Source organism: Prionailurus bengalensis, chromosome D4 (assembly GCF_016509475.1).
Source record: "Prionailurus bengalensis isolate Pbe53 chromosome D4, Fcat_Pben_1.1_paternal_pri, whole genome shotgun sequence".
NCBI lineage: Eukaryota > Metazoa > Chordata > Mammalia > Carnivora > Felidae > Prionailurus > Prionailurus bengalensis.
Window position 1 is genome coordinate 68,293,696 of NC_057359.1, and position 19,629 is coordinate 68,313,324.

At 42.0% G+C, this 19,629-nt stretch overlaps 1 protein-coding gene across 6 annotated transcripts in view; it reads left to right on the forward strand.

Moving 5' to 3' along the window:
• Positions 1 to 17,180, forward strand: part of ZNF462 (zinc finger protein 462) — a 138,487-nt gene extending 121,307 nt beyond the window's left edge. For 5 of the 6 annotated variants that reach the window (XM_043567150.1, XM_043567153.1, XM_043567148.1 and 2 more), the window contains exons 11-13: positions 8,532 to 8,664; positions 13,012 to 13,135; positions 14,304 to 17,180. In XM_043567150.1, coding sequence (XP_043423085.1) covers positions 8,532 to 8,664; positions 13,012 to 13,135; positions 14,304 to 14,511 — 465 coding nt within the window. In that variant the 3' untranslated portion in view covers positions 14,512 to 17,180. Of the gene's footprint in view, positions 1 to 8,531; positions 8,665 to 13,011; positions 13,136 to 13,492; positions 13,639 to 14,303 lie in introns of all 6 variants that reach the window. The other variant, XR_006295140.1, reaches the window with a different exon arrangement.
• The last annotated feature ends 2,449 nt before the right edge of the window (positions 17,181 to 19,629 follow it).

Consider the following 19,629-nt stretch of genomic DNA (forward strand, 5'->3'; position numbering starts at 1 on the left):
GATTCTGAAGTCTCTTTGCTAGTTTAAGGAACATAAAAATATATTATCTCTAACTTGGTTAGCTCATAAAATTGTCATGTTCGCTATATTAAATTTAGAAGGATAGTCTATTCAGGCAATACACATTCACTAATTGAATTTACTCTGAAATGTTTTTAATTTTTTATACAAATGGAGCCTCAGGCGGCCGAACTCTAAGGAACTCGTATCTCTTCCTCTTACTTTTTGCCAGTCTAGGGGAAGCAGCAGAACATTAAGCTCAGGAGGAATCCCCAACATTTTAGTTTCGCCAATAAAATCGTTCAGCTTTCTGGACTAGTGAAATCCATGGTGGCAAAAAAGTCACACAGAGCATTTGTGTTCCGCAAAGGAAAGGAGAAGAAACAAAACCAAAGGAAAACCTTCCCAAATTCTACAACACACCTTTGGCCACACTTTTTTCTGGATCGTATTTAATTTCAAAACTTAGTACCAGCAGCTTTGTCTTGATCGACTGAGGATTTGTGCAAGGCGAATGTTTCTCTAAAAGATCATGTCATTTCAACTCTGCTTCGTCTTGCTTCTTGGTTTGTCAGCTACAGACCCTGCTTCTTTCAGGGACTTTGGAAGACTGAGAAATCAGAAGTAGATGAGCAAGAGGTGTGACTGTTTTTCAGAGGGATGTGCCTCGCAGAACCACACATGTTATTTTTCAAGTAGGCAGTTGAAGAGGTTCTCTGCCTGTAACTTTTGAAACTGTCCACTAAACTCTTCAGGGTTCATTGTTCCTGCTTCCGAGGCCGCATGAGACTGTTCTTGGTTAAGGAACCTATTTCAATCTGCCTCAACTTACACTTAACTCTTAACAAGTCTTTGTCTTGCCATTGGATGCAACATTCTTGAAATGGAAACCGCATTACTTATTTGTCTTTTCTTCCCAAATCTAGTCATGGTTCCCTGCGTACAATAAAGTATCTGGTAGCTGTTTGCTAAATAAACCAATATATGAAATTGCTTTTCAAGTAGGAAATTTTAAGTATCCTGCTTGTTCATGTAAGCAAAATGTGGCAGCACTGACCGCATCTTTCCTCCCTAGATTTTAAGTTTAGTAGATTGGCAACAGCTCGTTTGGCCAGCAACAAAGTTCTTTGACTTTCTTAATGATGCTTCTTACTTGGCTTTTTCAGTACCTGTGACTGCAGTTATCCTGAGATTTTCCAAATAACTTCGTTTTGTCTGGGCTTTTGCTGAGCTAAGTCTGGCAGAAGCATCTTTTCTGCTTCTGACTCAGTGATTACAAAAGAAAGTAGATATTCTCCTTGACCTCTGTGCTCCATACCCTCCTGGGTACTTTTCTGTCCTTTCTTCTTATTGTTCTTAGAAAGGTTTTTATTTTGAAAAAAATTCTCAAAAGACTCTACTCCTCTATCCCATCAAGTTTTGCAACATTATAAAGTCACAGTACCTTTTTCTGCCTTCCTCTTATGTTCAGTCGGTATCTGGGGCGGGGGGGGGGGGGGGGGGGGGGTGCTAATTTTGCATTTCTCTAGGTGATTTGCATTATAATGGGGAAAGCTGGAGCCATGGCATCTGAAGATATGAGTTCCAATCCTGGGTTTATCACTTAACTTGTTTAGTGTTGCTTTCCTCATCTACAAATATGGAAGGTAACACATCTCTCTCAGAGTGGTCATAAGGGTTTAAGGGATACATGTGAAAACACCTGGATTAATTTTTAGTATGTAATAGATATTTGTTAAGAATTGAACAAAATCTTTTAGAAAATGTCTAGTCTTATTAGCCAGCAAATTTTTATCATTGGGTACAGTATTATGAGGTTATTTATACTTTATGGTCTCCCATGGTTTTTATGTTACCAGTACATTCAAATAACATTTATTGTGTGTCAACTCGATGACCGACCTTAAACTCTGCGCTTATTTAAAGCTAAATAAGAAATGGTTGCTACCCTGGAAGAATTTATAAGCAAGGAGGTAACACAAGCTTAAGTAAAGAACCACAAGCCAGCATGATTTGTGCTTGATAGAGGTGTCTACAAAATAGGAGGGCAGCACGGAGCAAAGCAAATATGGTGTCATGGCTTCTCTTCTGTAGAACTTTAATATACTTAGCTGAATGTCCCTTCTAGAAGCTTTTACGGGAGCTCTGATCGAAATGCTCTGAATTCAAGATTTTTACCTGCACCTTTGACCATCTTCCTATAAGAAATCGCAGAGACAATGCTGTGCTGACCCTTTCTCCTACTGATTTCATTCTCGTTCTGACTTTCAAAGATAGGCAGAGATCGCTGGGTAGACCACCTGATATTATTATTATTTTTTAATGTTTATTTATTTATTTTTGAAAGAGAGAGCACAAGTGGAGGAGGAGCGGAGAGAGACACACAGAATGTGAAGTAGGCTCCAGGCTCCGAGCTGTCAGCACAGAGCCCAACATGGGGCTCGAACTCACGAACTGTGAGATCATGACCTGAGCCAAAGTCAGAGGCTTAATCAACTGAGCCACCCAGGCGCCCCTAGACCACCTGCTATTATAAGTCAGAGGTTGGCAAACTCTAGACCATAGATCAAATCTGGCCCACTGCCTGTGTTTATATGGCCCACCAGCTAAGAATGGTTCTGATATTTTTAAATGACTGAAAAAAAATCAAGAGAGTAGTATTTCATGACACATGAAATTATATGAGTTTCAAATTCCAGTGCCTGTAAATACAGTTTCATTGGAACACAGCCATGCTCATCCATTTCTGTATTGTCTGTGGTTGCTTTCAAGCCCCAGCGGCAGTTGAGTAGTTGTGACAGAAACTACATGGTCCAGAAAGCTTGGAATACTTGCTTATCGGGCGCTCTGCACAAAGTTTGCCCACCATGCTGTAAGGCCTTTAAAATCTTTGCAGCTCTACGCATCCTTGGTATGGGACTGAGATGGGCATTTCTCGTGTAAGAGGCAGCTTTCCCGTGCTCTCTGGTGTCACTTCTTCTAGAAATAAAAATGTTCACTTTGGCCTTTCTTCGTAACATGAACATGCAGTGTTAGGTGACGTGAACATCCTGACAGCTTGTCCCTTTTGAAGGTACAAATGTTAAGTGAGAAGGAGGGGGAACTCTGGAAACATTAAGGGATTTTTTTCTTCATCGCGATCTCCCCCATTTAATGTCTGCGAAGTAATCTGAAGACAAGGGTGTCTGATTTCATTCTTTCGTTAACCAGCAAGTTTATATCAGTCTTGCCTGTAAGACTGGGTTTGTCACCATAGGACAGCATGAAAATGCATGTTCAACTTGTAATATTTGTAAATCATACAATACTTCTCCCCTTAGAATAAGCCTCGAATATGGAAATTCCTTCATACCTAGGGAAATTCATTCATTTTGCTGAATGGTTAAAAAAACAACAGACAGACAAACATAGTTGCAAAGCTTGAATACGAGGCACGAGCACGGAAGGGCTTACAGCGTCAGCACACTCCAGTGTTAACGGGTAAAGGTTCTGCTGGTTGTTGGCAGTTCGTCTCACATTCTTAAGGACTAGTGGCCTGCACAGGGGACTTTGGATTCATGGGCAATCGCAAATAACTTTCACGGATATAAGGATCTATATATAGTTTTACAGTCTGAGGGATTATGTATTTGAACAAGCCCATCTTCAAACACATGTATGGTTTCTTTTGCCTTCCAAAGGCTTCAAGGAACCAGGTTCTAAATCTCGAACTCTTACCCTTGGTCTTTCTCCCTCTCTTGTGGGCCTTTTGGGAGACAAGACAGTCAATTTCTTGGCACCTCCAGAGAAAGAAGTGAATTTCCCTCAGTATGTCCTCTGCATATGCGCAATCTCTAGGTCCGGAAAGTAACTTACTGGTATGATCACTTCAGAAGCCAACCTAGAAATCTGTTGGAACTTCAGTAAAGTCCATGGCTTTTGAGTTGATTTCACATCTGGAAATTTAGCCCATAAAGTGAAAGCTAAACATGAAAGAAAGATTTATATACAGTAAGATGGCTTGCTGCATTTTTAATAGTGAAAAGCCAAGAGGCAAAGGCGAACTCATATGGGGGGAGTCAAGTAAGGTGTAGTACATTCAGTTGGTTATAGTGATTGAAAATGATTATTAATGGTATTTATACCATGCCAGGCATAAAAGAAAGCAGGATACACACTTGTAGGTTTTAACATGATTACAGCAATTAAATAATCTATGCATAGAGAACAGGAATACAGAAATACAATAACTCATTAACAGTTATATGTATAGATAGTTGGACCTGAAGCTTTTTCTATTTTCCAGTTATTCTTCATGCGTGCTTTTAGGAAAGAAAGACATAGTAAATTAAAACGAAGAAGTACTGTAGGCAGGAGAGAGCAGCACCCCCTCTAATGCAGACACTGCACCAGCCGTGGAGATCCAGCTGTGAAAGAGATGCACAGAGTGTCTGTCTGTCTGTCCGCATGAGCTTACAGTTCAGTGGGGGAGGCTCAGGCCATAAATAGTTAACCACTGAGCGGGAGGAGTTATAAAAGGGGAGGGGGGGGTGCTGTGGAAGCATGCAGCCAGGACATTCAACCAAGGAGGAGTTTAGGGACGATCCCCCAGGTGTAGTGACACGGAAGCAGGGCTAGAAGACGGAGGAGTCCCCTAGTGACAGAAGCAGGTAGAGAGAACTTCAGACAGAGAAAGTGGCCTGTGCAGGAAGAGGCAGAAAGTCCAGAGCATGGCGTAGTCCGGGAACATCAGTAAGTTCAGGATGGTGGCGGTTCAGGTGGTCTGGAGAAGGTGGGCCCGGTGAGGAGATAGCTGGCCATTTCCAACTACAGTGAGAAGTTGAGATTTTGTCCTCCGGGCAAGCGGAAACTGACATGAGTAGACTTACATATTTATTTTTAATCTCTCAGACCACACGGGAAAATAGATGCAAGACGGGATGCCGGGAAAGCACCGAGGAGGGAGGGAGGGGGCTTGCAGTGTTCCAGGTGAGAGACGGTGGCTCAAAACTGCAGCAAGGATGACCTGGTGGGTATGATGCTAAGTGAAATCAGTCAGAGAAAGACAGGTACCAAATGTGGAATCTAGAAAACGAACTAATAAACAAAGAAACAGACCCATAAGTACAGAGAACAAACTGAGGGTTGCCAGAAGGAAGGGGGTGGCGGGAGGGGCAAAACGGGTGAAGGGGAATAGGAAATACAGGCCTCCAGTTATGAATGAGTCACGGGGATGAGAGGCGCAGCATGGGGACTAGAGCCAGTGGTGTTGTAATGGCGACGTGGACTGATTGGACGTATCTACCATGGTGGTGACCGTAGCCTAATGTATAAACCAATCACCTCATTGTACACCCAAAACTACTGTAATATTGGGTGTTAGCTATACCTCCATTTTAAAAACCACGGTATTTTTAAAAAATGAATATGATAAAGCACTAACATCTTTGAGAAGTAATTAAAATTCCAAATAATAGTTAAAAGACATTTTTAATGCATCAAGGAGTCTTCCTGTTGTATTAATATCGGATGGCTGATTTGGGAATTTAAAGTTTAGGGAGAACCCAACATCATAAAGGGTTTTTACTTTAAAATCTTCTAGTTAAATAGCAAAATTTTGAGTTTTCACTTTGAAATCTTTTAATTGCCTAACAAAGATTTTAGAAAGCTTCAGGACAAATAAATCCCGGGTTAGCCCCGGATGAACGTCATACCGTGAAAATGTCATGTACTCTTTTAAAATTGTGCAGACTCCAACATGTTAACAGTTTTCCGGTGGAGGGATGATGGTGATGGGAAAATGGGCAAATACAGTCCTCAGAAAAACCCAGAAGGAGGAAAAGAAAAACATAACATTTGGTTTTGTGACAGATCTCCTTCTGTCATGAGTTCCCTGAGAAGCAGGGGCTTCTCCATCTAGCATGGGGCCTGGCATACGTGGGGTCCTTGTTGAAGGAACGAACAAATGACTGAACGGATAAATGACCTGATTAAAGGAGACATTTGAGGATTCTTTTTGACCTATCTTATCTTGGCTTCCTTATTTTCATTTCCTGGCAACGCCCGCCCTCATGCCCTTCACACACACCTGCAGTTGCCCTGGCTAGAGGTGCAAAGCGGAGGAAGGTGGTCAGAAAAGGCTACGCTTGAGGCACCTGGGTGGCTCAGTCGGTTGAGCATCCGACTTCAGCTCAGGTCATGATCTCATGGTTCATGAGTTCAAGCCCCGCGTCAGACCGCTGCTGTCAACCCGCATCAGATCCTCTGTCCCTCTCTCTCTCTGCCTCTGCCCTGCTCACACTCTTCCTCCCTCTCTCTATCTCTCTCTCAAAAGTAAATAAACGTTTATGAAAACAAAAAAAGAAAAGAAAATTTTGGTCACATAAGGATATGTTACTTTACACATATTTCAAAGTTAGGTAAATTGGAACCTTGCCTCCTTTTCCTGAAAAACTGGCAACCCAGAAAACTTTTATTCAAATATTTGTCATAAATGCTATTTGGTTAAAACGTAGACTTTGTGGCTAAACATAACTTCATAAATATTCATTTACGATGCTTGTTATAAGTGTTTCCAAAAGCCAAAATTGGAAAAGGCCACGTTCCCAGAAAGGAGAAGGAAACTACATTTTGGGGAATTATTATGTTTTAGGTACTGGGCTGACCCCCTTTAACAAACGAGGACACTGAGGATGTACCTTGAGTAACTTCCCCACAGTCTCGTGGTTAATGGCAAACTGTGAACTCGAAGTCAGGTCTGTCAGACTTCAAACCTCATTCTCCTTCTGCTCTTCTTTTTTGGTTTTATGTCATACAAACAAAGAAATAAAAGTCCTTGTGGGTCTGTCGGAGTGAGGCGTGGTAGATACATCCCAGGTAGGAAGGTGCTGCAAGCAGAAGTCCCTTGAAGACAGTTACCGTGAACTGTTAGCGAGAAAGAGCACTAAAGATTCTGAACGTGACTCTTCCTCCCTCTCACCTTAGTCCATTAACTTTTCATTTTAATTAATTCTGCAGATGAGCAAAGCAAGCTCTTGCCGTCCCTGAGCGTTTAGCAATGAGAGCAACAGAAACTTCTTTTCTCCCTCATGTTGGGCTGTTGGCAAAGTCCACTGTCAACCGATTTCATGGATTGCATTATTCAAGTCGGATCAATTTATTATTCCTGTCACTTTAAAAGTGTGTTTATCCTGAGTTTTCTTCCTCCTTTTGCACGCTGCCTACCTTCTACAGGATGTTGTTGGGGCAATATTAAGTCTTTTCACAGGACTGTCTATTGGCCCTGCTACTCTGAGTCTTTTTCTCTCGCATTTGTCACAGTTGATGATGATGTTCCCATCTGCCAGGCATATGGAATTGGTGGTGCTCAGCAAATCTTTGTTCCAGTCTGGTCCCAGAGAGTATTTTGGGATTATCTTGTAAATTCTCCCTTTCCTCTCCTGTGCCCTCAATATGCTCTGTCTCTTCTGTAGCAGCTCTTGAAATCTACCTTGAAATCTAATGAATGATGTCTGCCTTCCCTCCCCAACTAAACTGTGAGCCTCTGGAGGCCAGGACAGGGTCTCACTCATCTCTGTGGGTCCCTCCCCCGGCCCCCAACAGGGGGAGCACGGCACCTTCCACAGAGGAATAGCCCATCGCAGTTGAATGACTTGAGACATACTGTTGGCTTGAGTCCCGTGCTAACCTGTCATTCCTGATAATTATATGCATACAAACTGGAGAAACTCTGAAAATAGATTAGTCAAGAAGGTAAATTTTGTGCTACTGTTGACGTAAGAACCCTAAACGTAACATCATTATAAAGTTTTTTTAGTGTGGATTTTTATTTCCCTTGGGTGTTGTTTGGAAGAAAGTTTGGATTCCCACATTATTCTAACCATGTTTTACATAAACAAAAATCAGCCATAGTTAACACTTAAAGGGCTTTTAGGAGTTACTCGTCTAGATTCTTCTCAGGTAGTCCCAGCTTCAATCTACACGTTATGGTCAGCTTTGAAAACAGTAACACTAACAGTGACAGTATTGTTTTCCATTTACTGGAGTTAGGAGTTGGATAGTTGTTATCTGGCCTAAGCTGGGGTAGCCCCCAGACCTCCAGGCTTATAAGACTGTGGGGAAGAAGGTTGTGACTCTCATGCTAAGTTTTCAGGAACCTTCCAGAGCCTCTTCTCCTCCAGAGGTGTTTGAAACTTAGGTAGTTCAAAAAAGTTACACCTTTGAAATCAACTCAAAAGGTATCATTGGACACCTACTCTGTACCCCAGGCTTTGTGATACTTTGATTTCCTGTTGACTGTAGCTCACATTTTATACTAAATCTAGTAAGGAAGGTCCAGTGTTCCTTTAAAAATGTTGGAATGTGGGGTAAAGGACAGACCCGCCTCTGGAATAGTCAAAGTGAAGAAAAGGGTCTCCTAGGCATTGGTGTTGTACTGTCCTGATTCCAAAAACACGGTCATTGGAAGATGATGTTGGAAAGATCTCTCCCCCAGGGAGAACCCTGTTCAGTCTGCGGTTCATTATTCTATCATTTGTTTGGGCCTTTTTCAGGTGAGCCGTAACTTTGAGCTGGTTGGACGGGTTAACTTGGATCAGCTGGAACAGATGAAGGAAAAGATGGAGAGCTCCAGCAGTGATGACGAGGACAAGGAAGAAGAAATGAACAGCAAGGCTGATGACAGAGGTTAGTCTCAGCCCTGCCCTCGGAGGCCCAGATGGCATCTAGCACGTCCATGGTGAGACAGAAGGGAGGCAGAAGGTTGTTGTAGGAGGAACAGAAGGAATGATCCTTCTTAGTTAAGTAGCAGAACAGACTGACTTAAGAAACATGTCAGGGGCCATGTCTTTGTAAACTATTACCAGCCATAGAAACTTCAAGGAAAACAGACATTTTCTAACTATAGCTATATGTTTGTTAAAAAATATATGGTGGTGATTTGTTTTTAATAAGGACCACTGGTGTCTGGGGAAGCTTCACAATAAGGATGGGCAGACAGTAACACAGAGGACACCGTAAATGTAAATGAGCTTAATGTTTTATTACGAGGAATGTAAGTGAACTTCCCATTGAGCGCTTACGTAAAATTCCTGCTGTTGGGGCAGCCACTGCTGTGTGGTGGGGGAGGCTGCAAAGAACTCGAACCCTGAGCCCTCTCCGGAAGTCCCTCTGCCTGGCCCTTAACACCTTGTAAAGAGAGAGAAAGGGAGCGACAGTTTTCATTCAGCCGTGTGTTCACAAAGCAAGCTTTCATGGGATTTGTGTACTCTTTTTCCAATTTCCTCTGAGTCCAGGATTATTCTCAAGATAAAGCTTTTCAAAAGTATATCTATATAACCATTCAAAAAAAAAATGTAGGCCTACATTTATATGATCTAGAGTTGGTTTTCTGTATTGTTCAACATAGAATATTGTGGAAATCCCCAGAGGGTGCATATAAGACTGTGGGTTTCAGATGTGTTAGTGTAGTTATTAGGGATTCATCAAAAGCACCTGGATAACAAACACGAGAAATACACAGGATAGATACCATCCCAGTGACGATAAGAATGGGATGAGGTTATCAGCATGGAGCATCCTTATGTGCCACGTCCAGTATTTTCTTTAATCTGATATCATGTAGAGGGTTCTGCAGTTGGCCTGCCTGAATTTGGCTCCCAGTTGTGCTATTAACTAGCTCTATGGCTTTGGGTAAATCGTTTTATCCCATCTGCGTTCATTACTGACAATAATAATATCACCTACCTCCTAGAGATGTGGAGAGCTTAAATGAGATGATGTACAAGACACCAGCGCAGTTCCTGAAGCATAGTAACCACCTCATCAATAATAGCCCTGCCATGTCATGTATTATCATTTTGCAAAGGGGGACATACAGTCCCAGAAAATTTAAGAGTTTGTTCAAAGGAAAAACATATATATTGGAAGCCGAATTTAGGTCTTCTGGCTCCAAAGCCAAGATCTCTTTACACTACATCTCATTTCTCGAACACTTTGAGCAGTAGGATGTTCTTCACTGAAGGGAACCTAGACCTGAATCCCCTTAGGGCCTCCCTCCGAGGTGCACGTCTGCAGAATGTCATTGTCTCCCCTCCTTACTCGGTAGGTCTGCAGGCCTCCAAATGCCTCTTTGGTGGCCATTTCGCTTGGAGGTTCTCCTCCCTGTTCTCTTTCCTGCCCAGCCCCTCTTCCACTCCATCCCCACCATGACAACCGTAGCAGGGGACCACAGGTTTGCAGTGTGGTGGTCCATTCGGGCCCCTGAAGTCCCAGTGAAGACAACAGCAGGGACTGCCCGCTCTTCAAAGCCCCCGTACGCATGGTCAACCTGAAAAATGAGTGGACAAATAAAACACCCTGCCATGTAGGTTGATTGCGCTTGTAAAGTTACAACTTTATTAGTAGATGCCTTAGTGATCCATTTCTTGCAAGGGAAATGGCTGTGATCTGAGGAAGCATGGTTTCTAATTTTCTTTTCCTTTTTTTTTTTTTAACATTTCACAAATATGTTCTTAGTGATGAATTCTTTAACGTCTGTGCACTGTTAGCAGAGTTCTCCAGAAGAGGATGCTTTTGACAGGGGGGACAGAGGCTCCTTTTGCTTCATGGTGCTCTGTGCCCTGCTGTTGTTTAGGAAATAAGTTATTCCTTGTTGGTTACTATGGCTTGTTTTCATCTCTAAGGCTGAGCACATACGATTTTAGAGGTTACAAGTGTTGCAGAGGCAAGAAGCCCTTTTAGTCTTCCCCTCCCTGTGACTCCTCCAGAATGAAAGCATAGCAAATTAGAAAAATAGATGGCAGTTAGGTGCGTGGGGCACCAGGCAAATTTCCTTCCTTGCCTGGCTTGGCCGCCCCCTTTGCGTAGGCACTGGGGCGACAGACCAGTTCGGTTTGACTGTAAAGAATTTCATGGTGTCTGATCACTTCTCACTGGAAAGTGTAGTATCCACATTCATGAGCCGTAACCACATGGTGGGGGGGCACGTAACCACATGGTGGGGGGGCATGTATTCCTCTCTCTGAGGGTAGGGGATTTACATGAGTAACTTCTAGTAATGTTAATGAGAATTACAAGCCTAACCCTCCCCATCCCCCTCTCCGATCCTTGAAAGAACAGCCTCCTTTGTCTCATCTCCTTTGAATCCATTCTCCACCATCTAGGTATATTCTTGCCAATGAGAAGAAATGGCACACAATAGCCTCGGGGAGTTTTTGCCAGACGGTCTGTCTTCTAGGAGTAGAGCGGGAGGTGGCTTTAGTGCAGCTCTCAGGGCTGATGGAGAGCTATTTGATGTGTGACAGGTAATGACTGGCCTCCTCCTTTGAGGATGAAACAGCATGAGCCATTGGAAAGAATAGATGACTGGTTTCATGTTTCCTAAGGGTAAAGGAGCAAATGTGCCAGGAGCATGCCCCTCGTTGGCAAGTGTAGACTTTCATCAGGCACGCTCAGTGCAGGGGGCTCATGTCCTTGTAGCCACCCCATTCCCAGCGCCCTTTCCAACACGGGAAATAGAGAGAAGACTGACCGTGGCCATGTCGCAGGTCCTGCCTAGGAAGCTCAGAGGGAATTTGAAAGAGAAGAAACCAGGCATGAAGAAATCAAAATTAACCCAAGCAGAATCCTCCCCACCCCCCTCTCATTATGCAGTTGGGAGGAGTCAGGAAGGCATTCTGTTGATTTCTTGCCCAAGATAATCCCTGCTAAGGAATTAATGCGCAGAGCAGATGGTGCTGTCTCATTTCCAATGAAAAGAATCAAGGAAGATAGTCTGTGCAATTATTTTTAATGGCTTGTGTGGTGATCTTCTTAATTTGTGAGAAAATGTTTCATCTTTTGTTAAAACTGGCCCATTCACATAGCGTTTTGTGCTAAAGATTAAGGCAGCACAGAGACACCTATCCTGTTAACATCATCCTGAGGATTTTATTAGATGAAGTGTTTCAACCAGAGGACATCTTCCTGTAGCATCTTGTATGTACAAGCATAGGGTGATCAGATATGTAGAGATGATGGACATTTCCCTGTATGCTGCCCTCACTCTGCTGCGTGGCTGCAGGACCGTCTCGGCCCTGCTGTTTATTATCCACAAGGAGATTGGCTCTCTGTGGTGTAATGAAAGACATATGGGCTTAGGACTCGGGAGAACACAAAGGCCACGTGAGCTCTCATCTTTGAGTTTGCCAGGAGGAGTGGTCTGTAAACAATTAGCCAGCCAATCCACATTGATCAGACCCCTAACATGTGCCCAGCGCCATGGAGAAAACAAAACGACCGTCAGTATTTGATGTTTGCAACAGACCTTCCAGAAATGTCTATACCCCCACATTCATGAGTACCACCAATTGAGGAGTAGATGTCAGGCAGCCAGCCAGGGGCCCTCACTAGCTCAGGACATACTTTTACAAACTGGCCTCCCCGCTTCCCAGGATTCTTGTTCACGCTAGCTTCTTTGCTCGCAGATCTCATTCAGTGCTCGTTGCCACCCTGTGAGGTGTTGATTATGACATCCGTGACAGATGAGCACAAGTCGTGAGCCCTCAGCTCTACTTGGAACGCATCGAAACCCTGAGGTCTGCTACGCGTAACCTGGTCCAGCGCCTCTATATTCTTTTTAGTGAGCAAAGATAAACCTGTGTCAAATAGAAAATGAATAGGTGCTAAATAGCGAGGCACTGGTAGAGCATCCTAGAAGGAAGAGATTCGATAGAAAAAACTGCCGAGACGCTGTTGGAATGGACAGAAGGGGTTCTTCGGGCCAGAAAGACCCAGACTATTTGTGATGAGGCAGTGAGGAGAACAGGGCCGCTGGGGGCCTGGGACCCAGGAGCTGCTCTTGACGGCTATCCAAGAAATGCCCTGACGTGAGAAGCCAGTAGGAGAACTAAGAGTAAGGAATCTGGAAATTGCCTTCGTGGAGGGTTTTACGGGTGAAAGTAGGAAAGAAAGGAGGTTTCCTAATGAATGTTGACTTCCCTCTTCTGCTTCCTCCCACAGCACACAGGTAACACTTCTGCTTTCTCCTCACAGATCTGATGAGATTTGCTGACCATGGGGCTGCTATTAACACTGAGAAGCGTTTTCCATGTGAATTTTGCGGACGGGCATTCTCACAGGGCTCTGAGTGGGAAAGGCACGTGCTCAGACACGGCATGTAAGTTGAGCCGTCCCAGGATGCCTTTGCCCAAAGTGAGAAGTGGCAGGGAGAGCAGGTTCTGTTTTTTTGTTTTTTGTTTGTTTTGTTTTGTTTTGTTTTGTTTTTGGTCCCCCTGACAATCCGTAGGTCCTTCCCTCTGTGTCACACTTTATTTCTGGGCTTGGGAGGAGAGGCAGCCATCAGGAACTAGGTTTCTTCTTTTCTGTTGGTTTTTTCAATGGTCACCCAGACACAACTCAAATGAGGAAAAATCATCTTTACGAAAGACAAATCCCACTCAAGCCCTCGCGTGGAAGTTTAGCGTTCTCCAGCCAGTGTCCCTTCAGCTTTCATTAGCCTGACATTCTCTGATAGAGCGTGGACCGGGGTCAAAAGATCTGGCTTCTGTTCCTGCCTCTGTGATGACTCATTCCCTGAGTGGCCTTGAACATTCCCTCGCACCTCTTGGTGCCTTCAATGCTCTGCCTCGGGGACAGAGCCAGCTTCTGCCTGCCTCCCAGGTAGGTGGGAGCATATCCATAAAACACTTGTAAGATCTTTGAACATAAAACCGTCCCCTAGACGAGGCACTCTTAGTCTGCCAGACAGAGAGAACCCAGGAGTCAGTTCCTGAGTAGAAAATGCCCCTGAAACCCAAGCATCTAAACTTCAGAGAACCTAACTAAGTTTCCCTAGACATGGGTTCCATCTTTGGGTTTTTACTTTTTGTTTGTTTTTTATGATTTGTTTCTGGATCCGTCCATTAAATCTTTACCTGAGTTGCTCTTTTAGTCTTCATAAATATAGCCAATCTCCAAGCTTATGGGTTACACAGAGGAGTTTGAGCATAAGACAGTTCTTGCTATTACTACCAGTTATGACCTATCACCCAGTAGAAGAGGGAACATAAAATAATTATGTTAATGTGGACACAAGGCATGGTATAATCAAAACAGAGTATAATAATGGCTATTTTTGTAGGTTCACATCTTTAATAAGATGCTGAAATACATGACCTAAGCATAACATGTAGCAAAGGATAAATCACTCAGAATTTACTCATATGTTCATGGCATTTATGCAAAGGAAACCCCAAGGTCTTTTTAGGATCAGGGAAATAAGGACTTTTTTGTTTAATTAGGAAAAAAGGCATACTCATCCATCTCTACCATCACTGTTTCTCCAGGGCGTTGAATGACACCAAGCAGGTGAGCAGAGAAGAAATCCACCTGAAGGAGAGTGTGGAGGACAGTATTAAGATGCCCTCTATAGAGGAAAAGGAAGATGATGAGGCAATCGGGATAGACTTTTCCCTAAAGAGTGAAACAGTAGCCATCTGTGTAGTAGCTGCTGACAAATCTCTCCTGGAGAATGCAGAGGCCAAAAAAGAATAAGCGTTTGGTGAACTTCTTAATCAAACCGTACTTGAACCGTGATGAGAAAGTGGGGAGGGCCAGCTTGGGCTGAGAAGGGCGGGGACAGAAAAGAAGACAGAACAAAGCTGCTTTTTAGGACTGAACAATCTATTTTCAAAGCACTGGTACCTGTGTGAGTGAGTATGTAAATTAAAGTTATTTAAATGGTTGGAATATGTGGCTCCTTTTCCATCACTACACCTTTTCTTCCGGATCTTCATCATGGAAGTGTCATTTGTTGCGGAATATGGAAGCACCTCCCATGCACACGGTGTGCTCTGTGGTGGTCTTGGACAGGATGTGGAAACAGAAGCTCCGTGACAGTACAAGACTTCTCTTAGGGGAACAACTTTTTGACGCACATCTTTCGGTGCGTTTTTCTAGTTTTAATACCTTAAGCTTTTTCAAGACCTAACTGCAGCCGCTTTGGGAAAAACAAACAAACAAAAAAAAAACACAAAAAAACAAAAACAGAAAACAAAAAAACTGCTTTGCATAAAACAGTCACCTGTTTCCTAGTACCTCAAACTTAACCAAGGGAATTCTCTGCATTTGTCAGTACTACCTGTCGTCGTTGTGGTTAAATGTAGAGAGAACTGCTGGGCAAGACGGTGAATGGAGAAAAAAAAAAGAGAGTTTTAAAGAAAGGAACACAAATTGTGCTTAAAATCCCCACGTGGGTTTTATTTCTTAAAATACTGTGATTTTTTTAATTATTTTAGTAAAAAACAAAACAAAAAAAAGAAACAGACTTTAATTATTAGATAACTGTTTGTGAATTGTCATCCTTTATTCCAGGTAAGCTGTTTATTAGTGTTCAACTATAATTTAGAATTTGGTAGATTCATGTGAGCTAATTTTACGGTGACTGTGGAGTTTTGTTTGCCACATGTTTATTTTCTATCAATTTGAGTGTTACAAACACAGCACAATTCAGTTTTCACATAAATTGTTTTTTATGTGCGTGTTGTTGTTTTAATTTGGGGGTAAGGGAGATTTAGTTTTTTGTGAATAGGAATGTCTTTATTTTAAACATGGAAATAACAAAGAAGTTAACTTTTTTTTCCCCTTAATTTAACTAAAGAACCAAACTTTTCGGCACAGCTATGCAGCTTGTGGGCCAGACGAGGAAGTCCTCTTCACCCTTTTGTTGCTTGTCAATTAACACATTATCCGTCTCACACAAATAATTTCTGTTAGGATGGGCTGGCTTTTGTGTGTGATTTAAAAATCTGTGTTCTGTTTTTGTTTGCATTGTGTTTTGGGGGAGGGTTTTTTTCATTTATTTTGTGGAACAAGGGGATATGCTAGAATCCCATCCCTTTGGTGAGTGGACAAGAAATACTTATATCCTATAAGGAGCCTGGAGAACTACTTTTTTTTTTTTTTTTTTTTTTTTTTTTTTTAATGTAGCTGCCAGCTGCTCTGTTTCCCAATATTAGCTTTTTCAGGAGGGAGCAGCTTAGACTAAATCTAAGTCTACATTTATAATATGTTCTGATTGTGAACAAAGGGTTTCATTCCAAAAAGTAGAAAAGAACTTTCCTTGAAGCCTAGGTTATAGAAGCCTGTGTGCGTGTGTGCTTGGATGTATGTGTGCTCGTGTGTATGCGTGTGTGTGAGTCCTTTGGTTTTCATGTTTTGTTTTTTTGTTTTTTGTTTTTTGTTTTTTTTTTTTTACTTGGAAGGGTTGTGGGAGGGGGAGGGAAGAAAGGGGCAGGGAATCCTGAGATGACAGTGTCCCACACAGCTTCAAATAAAATCCATGGAAAGATATTGCATTTGTGGAATAGGTGCTTACTTGAAAAGCATGTTCTTCTTTTATTTTCTTGCTGTTAAAAAGTTTTATTTGTAGGGAGTTTCTTTTAATTTAATTTTTTTTTTTTTAGGGATGGGGGCCATCATGTGGAAACCAGACAATGGGGAAAGTGTGATCTAGACAAAGATAACATTTTGTGTCCATATTTGTTTTTAATTGGCCTCATTTCAAATGTATTAAACAGTTCCATACCTGGATTGGGTGTTTGTATGGTTACCAAAAAAAAACAAAAAAACAAAAAAACAAAAAAAAAACCAAAAAAACAAAAACAAAAACAAAAACAAAAAACAAAAAAATCAAGCAAAAAAAAGGAAAGAAAGAAAGAAAAGGAAAAAAAACCAGAAAATAATTGTGACATGCTTTTATCACTACTTTATTTTTCAAATAACATGTAAATATTGTAATCCATTGGATTTTGTTTTGCTAACCTGTTAATAAAAATATGGGACCATTATCCTTTTAACAAGGCTAGAATGTCATTTTTTTCTTTTTTCAAACATATACCTGATATTTTGTGGCCGCACATTTTGGATGCATTATTATAATTCTGTTGACTGTAATGACATAGAATTTACAACATTTTTTTGTTTAATTTATACAGAGGACATTTTTTTTTCAGAGCTTGAGAGAAGATAAATAGCAAAATGAGAACCTGTTGACTCCAATAATCAGTGTTTCCCAATACTTGATAGGAGAGAGGGAGATTCTGAGTTCTTGAAGCCAAGGGTTTAAAAAACAACAAAACACACCAGTAGGTTATTCAAGTTGTTTGCAACATACATTTTGTAATGAAATGTGAGAAATTAATAAAGAATTTTTTTCACATGTGTTTATGTGCATCTGTTGTAGATCATTTACAGATAAGAAATGTGGGAATAATAACAGTGTTGTCTTTCAGTGCATGTACAGGAGAGCTAATTCAAGCCACTGAGTCTACACAGGTATGGAAAGCAAAGGTAATAGTAAGGTGAGGTATGAGCTGGGAGTTTTAAAGTTAATATTTCTACATCAGATATTTATCACCAATTGGGGGAATTTTATGGAAGGAAGGTTTTCCACCAAAAATGTGAATCAAAGTGCTATATGAAGCTCGAGAAGGAGGAAGTACTAATGAATAAATGTCATCTGGGGACCCTGAATCTATGAGCATAGTTATTTTAAACTACTGCCACCAACTATCTTACACCAGTAATTATTATTATCATTAACATATTATTTGAGCTACACTATTATAAATCAAAGGAAAAATTAATAGTCATGAAAACTAGAAGAGTAAATTAAAACCATCATCACTGATTGTTAAACTCAGCTGATTTATACGATCTGCCTTCACCAGGGTTAGGAGAAGAAAGGCTCACAGATCATTTGTCCAAAACTCGTTCTAAAAATTTGGTTCTCAACTTTCTTTGTCCTCCTTATCCCTTCCACAGAGGAGAGTTTTTAAGACACTTAAAAGAGCATAAAACACAGAAAACAGAAATTTGGATAAATCAGAACCCAAAGGGAAAATGAGGACTGAGTAGCAAAGTAATTATGGTGGAGAACTGACAAAAATGCATTCTGAGAGGCCATACATAAACGATGTATTTGGCTCAGAGCTTCCTGGTAGGCAAGGAAATGAAAGATCAATCAAGAATCACATTCACATTCACATTTACTTTCAAATGCTCAAGAGATACTCAACCTTTTCCAAAACTGCAAGCTGAGAAGTTTCTTTGTGTTTTTCTAAAGGAGAGAAAGTGACGTAGAACTTGTCCATTGACAGCTGTTCTCTTGTGGCCTCCATCAAATAACAGTGTCTGTATTGAGTTGATGTCTAATCCATAGTCCCACTTTGTTTTATGGAAAGTAAGTGGAATATACTGATACATTAATCATGGTAGGGACTGCAACAGGGCAACTCCTTGGAACCATAGAGATTTAATTCTTCCACATGTTCTCATGAGGGTCAGTGTGAGGTATGCTTCCTTCTGGTGACTCAGGAATCCACACTCATCTAATGATGCTATCCTTTCAATACACGAATCCTAGGATCATTGTTGAGAGCTTTGGCTGATACACTTCCTCAAATGCCTCCTCCAGGAAGTAGCACCGATCACTTCTCACTTCCCTGGTCACGTGGCCCCATCTAATCGCAAGAAAGGGGTTAAGTGTGTGGTCTTGTCTACCTGTGTGCCCAGGAAGTCCACCTGAGCTGACAATCTCTACCATAATCAGGAACTTCATAGAAGTGTTCCTTTAGAAACAGGTGGGGGTGGGGTGGGGAGTGGTCAGAAACCTTCCATCCTTTGCAAAGCACAAGATGCAGGTCCTGTTAACCCCTGCACTTAACCAATATTTTTGAGCAAATATTTGGTGGAAGTCACTGTGTGACAACGAACGATACACGCAGCCCCTTTCTTCTGACAGTTCATGAATAGTGAGGCCGGAGGTGCAACGTGGGGAAGATGTACTGCAGGAGGTGCTGGGGCTTGCTGGGCCATTAGCCACCTCTGTTGATCCTGGCCACCCTGGGGAAAGATGGCCTTGATTGTGAACACCTTTCCTCTGTCCATCTGAAAGCTCACATTGGACTTAGGAAAGGACGCAAGAAATTGGTTCCTCACACACATTTGGAGGGTCTTCAGCCCTGAGTTTAACAAAAATTACAATTGCAGCTCTCCCAAGGGCTGTGATACAGAGGACAGCACTCGATCCTAGAGACCGTAAGATGCTTCAAAGTATCATGCTCATTATTCCCCGAAAATGTCAGTTCTTTTCCAAACATCCTGCTCTCTGCACATGCCGTTCCCTCTGCCTTCAGTGAACTCGGATTTACCAGAAATTACCTGCCCTATAAGACCCAGCCCAACTGTAACTTCTGATGTGAAGCCTTCCTTGACTCTCTATGCGTCACATGATAGAGTCACTCTACTTATCACCTGCCCCCATCTCAATAAACATTTATTTATTGAAGACTCTTCTCTTCCCCACCCCCCCACTCCAGCTTAGACTTTAGCTGAGACACACTGCTGTCAGATGCAGCTAGCCTTTTTAAATTCAAATATATTCCTGTTGATACCAAGTGTTAGTTCTCATCTGATTTGGCATCTATGTTACATTTTCTTTCGGAAAGCTTGAGATTGCTTTTTTAAATATCTAAGTAAAAATATGCAGCCTGGTAGATGAAAAATGTCTTTGTCTGAAAGTCTCGGCTCTCTGAAAAAACATCAGAAGACTGAACCGGCAGTCCCCCCTCGAGAGGTCACTTCGGCCATCCTCCTGCCGTCTTGCTCAGA